The sequence below is a fragment of the Emiliania huxleyi genome (assembly GCF_000372725.1).
Source record: "Emiliania huxleyi CCMP1516 unplaced genomic scaffold EMIHUscaffold_8, whole genome shotgun sequence".
Lineage (NCBI taxonomy): Eukaryota > Haptophyta > Isochrysidales > Noelaerhabdaceae > Emiliania > Emiliania huxleyi.
In genome coordinates, this window is record NW_005196021.1 from 25,790 (window position 1) to 30,250 (window position 4,461).

Sequence of the window (4,461 nt, forward strand, 5' to 3'; positions counted from 1 at the left end):
AGGGGGCGCCCCCGCTGCCGCTCCCGCGCCCGCCGCGCCTGCCGCGCCCGCTCAAGCCGCCGCCCCGCGACGCTCAGCCCGGATTCAGCTCGCGGCGCGCCATGACCGAGCTCCACAACGAGCTCCTGTTCATTATCTCCCCTTCCTCTCTCTCCGCCCACTCGGCCGCGCTTTGACCCCTTCACTGGATCATCTTAGCGCGCAAGTCTTGCCAACAAGCAAGATCATCCTTCGCGAAGACGCAAGGTTGGACGCTTAGCCAGCCCCGCGAGACGCCGGCGGGTAACCGGCATACCTACGCTCAGACACATTCACACTCTGCTGTTGTTGTCTGCTGCATCCTCATTTTTGAAGAGAAGAAGAGAGGACTGCGGAGACAATGGGGGAGTGGAGAGTGTGAACTCAAACCTACTTCCTGACCGTAGCCTGACCGTCCTTGTGTAACCGTGTCTCATGTTTGGTTTGTCCTGCCGCGCACATTGTCATGCTGTTGGGTTTCTCCTGCCGGGAAATTGTCATCGACTTGTATCCGACTTGGTGGCTGTGGTGATGTAGCGATGGTGTGGGTCTCTAGTGACCTATACAGCTCCTCCGTGTTCCGTCTCCTGACACAGCGTACGCGCGTGGTCAGGAGCTGCTGTTCACGCGGGTCCACACTTTCATGTGGAAGTAAGTAGTGGGCTTGCTTGCTCTCTTAGAAGAGAGCAAAAATCGGCGGTAGTGATCTAATCACCCGAATGCCACGTTCGGATCGCTTCTCATCGCAAACCCTGTCAGCAGTTCACCCTCGGGTATGTTCGTAAGAGCTCATCACGTTGAAAATGCGTTCCGCGAGCGAAAAAAAGCCGCAGCGGCTCGCGACGATAGCCTTCGCCGATGCGCGGGTTGTCGCTAAGCAGCCTGCGGCTGCTGCTGGCGTTATTCAGCCTCGCGTCCGCCCATTGCCTGTGCGCCGCGACAGCGCGGAGGCCTTCCCTCCGCCGGGTGGCGGCGGCTCCCCTCGCCACGAGCGCTGCGGACGAGCAGGTCGAGGCGGAGGCGGAGGCTGACCGGTTGGTTGATGCGGCAGACCGCCTGCTGTCTGAGACGGTGGACGCGCTCCTGGGAGACACGATCGTGCTCCCTCCCGACGGGATCACCGTGCAGCCCGGCGTTATGCTCCCTCCGGACGGCTTTGAGTGGGCCACAGCGGCGGGCCAGAGCGCTGTCGAGCTGACGCAGGAGGTGATCGCGGACAAGGTGGTGGCGTTCGAGGAGGAGCTGGCGTGCTCGTCGGCGGAGCGCGCGCTCGCGCAGGACCTCGCCGCCTCGGAGGGCAGCACCACCGTCCTCGACACCGTCCTCAACATCTTCAACAACGTCGCCGGCGCGGGCGTGCTGACGCTGGCGTATGGCATGCGAGGCGTGGGGTGGGTGCCGGCGTTCGCGTCGGTGGTGTGCATCGGCGCGATCTCCGGGTACACCTTCTACCTCGTCGGCGCCGCGTGCGAGTCCGTCGGCGCCAACTCCTTCAAGGACCTCTGGGGCACCACCCTCGGGGAAGGCACAGCGTGGGTGGTCGGTGAGCAAACACGGGCCAAGCGTACACACGTGCCCCCTCTGCTGCCCTCCCCCCCCTCCCTCCAGGGCCATGCCCTCCTCTGCTGCCCTCCCCTCCCCCCCCTCACGCCCGCCGCCCGCACCCACACACCACCCCCTCCCTCCTCCTCGCCTCCCCCTCCCACACCCCCCTTCCCGCGCGGCCTACCCAGACGGCGCAATCGTGCTCATGTGCTTCCTGTCGACGCTCATCTACTCGACCATCATCGGCGACCTCCTCGCCTCCTGTGCTACTCCTATGATCCTCATCCTCACCCTCATTCTCATCCGGTACCTATAGGCGACCTCTTCGCCTCCCTCCTCTCCTCCGCCTTCCCCGCCGCAGCCCCCGCCGCCGGCCGCTTCCTGCGCAGCGGCGTCCTGCTGGCGCTCACCGCCACGGTGTTCACGCCCCTCGGCCAGCACGCCCCTCGGCCACGCCCCCGTGCCCAGCCGAGGGGCCTCTCGGCAACCCTCCTCGAGCCGTCTCTGAGCCGTCTCGGAACCTTCTCCGCGCTGTCTCCTCGTCTCTGAACCTTCTCTGCGCTGTCTCGCCGTCTCTGAACCTTCTCTGAACCTTCTCTGCGCTGTCTCCTCAACAGGTGCTCACGCCCCTCTGCCTGGTCAAAGACCTGTCCCGCCTCGCCTTCACCTCGACTGTCGGCACGGGCGCTGTCCTCGCCACCGCCGCCGTTGTCATCACTCGCGCACTCGACGGTGCGAGAGCCGAGACGGCGCAACCAGACGAACCGTCCGGAGACTCGCCGAGATTCGCCGAGATTCGCCGAGACTCGCCGAGATTCGCCGAGATTCGCCGAGATTCGCCGAGATTCGCCGAGATTCGCCGAGATTCGCCGAGGTGCAGACCGCACAGAGAAGCTCTCTCGCTCCTGTGCCACAGCACGAGACGCCTCCGCTCCCTCATGTCTCCCCAAATCTCCCCAGATCTCCCCAGATCTCCCCAGATCTCCCCAGATCTCCCCCCCCGGCAGGGTCGTACGCGCCTGGCAGCGGCTCGGCGCTGCTCGCCTCCTTGCCTGACGACCTCGCGCCTTGCTTCAAGGGCGCAAGCGCGTGGAAGGTGGGGGGTAGACGGAGAGGCGGAAACAGCACGGTCTGGCCAGTGACTTGGACAGCGGGCAGTACGGGTGGGGAGATGTGGGGAGATATGACGGAGATATGACCTGGTCACCAGGCGGTGTACGGGTGGGGTGCAAGCGAGGCGGAGAGACGGCCGCACTGGAGAGACAGACACACACACACAGAGAGAGAAGACACTCGTCATCCAGCTGGCCTTCTTGTGGAAGGTGGATGCGGCCGCGGCGACGCTCTTCTCCAACCTGGGCCTCTCCTTCCGCGCGCACTACAACGTGCCCTCCTTCTACGCGTCGCTGCGCGAGCGGTCGAAGCGGCGGTGGGCAAAGTGTTGCGTCTACGCCTTCGGGCTGCTCACGGCGCTGTACGCGACGATGATGGGCACCGGGTAGCACGCGCGCTCTCCGGCGAGGCGGGAGCTGTGAACAGCGTCTCTTCACACCTCCTGCTGTGAACAGGTACGCGCTCTTCGGCGAGGCAGCCTCCTCCAACCTGCTCAACAACTTCGCGCCCACGGACAAGCTCGCCGTCGGCGCGCGCGCTGCCACCGGCGTCTCGACCCCCGTCGGCCAACCGCTGTGAGTAGCGTCTCTTCACACCTCCTCGTGTGAGTAGGCGTCTCGATCCTCGTCGGCTACCCGCTCGCCTTCAAGGGGCTGTATGACGCGTTGCGCGGCCTCTGCATCTCCCTCGCCCCCTCGCTGCCGCGCCGGCTCGCGCGCGTCGCCCGCGCAGTCTCCTCCGAGGCGAGAGATGGCAAAGAGAGATGCACACACACCACTCACACACCACACCCCGGCAAACCGCAATCCACGCCCCGCACGCCCCCCCCCCCCCCCCCCTCCTTCCTCCCCCCCCCTCCCCCTCCCCCCCTCCAGGCCAACCACGCGCCTCTCGTCCTCTCGCTTCTCGGCGCCGCCACCGCTCTCGCGCTCACCCTCACCGACATCGCCGTGCCGGTCGGTATCTCTGGAGCCCTCCTCGGCGCCGCCGTCGCCTACACCTTCCGATGCATGTCCAGGACACGTCCACGACATGTCCGAGACACGTCCCGTAGGCGCCGCCGTCATCTACATCTTCCCCGCCCTGATCGACGGCGCCGCCCGCCGCCCGAGGCCGCGCCGCGTGTGGGCGACGAGACAGGGGCTGCTCCTCCTCCCGCTCGGGGGCTTCCTCGGCTTGTTGGGCACCTACGTCACTCTCCGCTGACTCGCGCAGTTGCGGGCGCGCGCGGCGGGAGGAGGTCCCCCCGCTCAACACCCCGGACTTCGGCGCTCCACATGTGTTAATTTTCTACATAGTAAATGAAACAAATTTGCACGCCACATGCCGGCACGCCCCATAAATCGATATAAAACAACGAACACACGAATAAATAATAGTGCCACAAACACGAATGCAGCGCCCGTGCCCCGTCCCGCGTTGCCGCACCGCACATCGCGCGCGGTGTCAGCACAGCGTCGGGCGCGCTAGTACACAATGCACAAAACGGCCACGCTGTCGACACACTGACTCCACGACATCCCCCAGTGTGCGCTCCCGACATGCCTTGAGCCGAGAGTCGACCTCGATACCAGAGATTCCCCGCCTGTCATATCCGGCTCCCCCCCCCCAACCAAACCGTCCGTCCGTCCCCCTCTGTGTGCGTGGTGCGGCGTCACTCCTGCGGCGCGTGTGCCACCGCAGTCCCCTGGTCAGGCCACCCTCTGCCCTCTGCCCCCCTCTCCGCACCCTCGCCGGGGCTTCCTGCCCGCCGGCCCGTGCCACACCCCCCGTCAGGGGTCCGAC

At 65.8% G+C, this 4,461-nt stretch overlaps 1 protein-coding gene across 1 annotated transcript; it reads left to right on the forward strand.

The window, feature by feature from the left end:
* Positions 1-821: 821 nt before the first annotated feature.
* On the forward strand, positions 822-3,255 carry EMIHUDRAFT_198260 (hypothetical protein; the record flags this gene model as incomplete). Its single annotated transcript, XM_005759394.1, has 5 exons — positions 822-947; positions 1,027-1,561; positions 2,571-2,659; positions 2,868-3,061; positions 3,132-3,255. 5 exons carry the CDS (start codon positions 822-824, stop codon positions 3,253-3,255), a joined length of 1,068 nt encoding a protein of 355 aa, XP_005759451.1.
* Between the last annotated feature and the right edge of the window lie 1,206 nt (positions 3,256-4,461).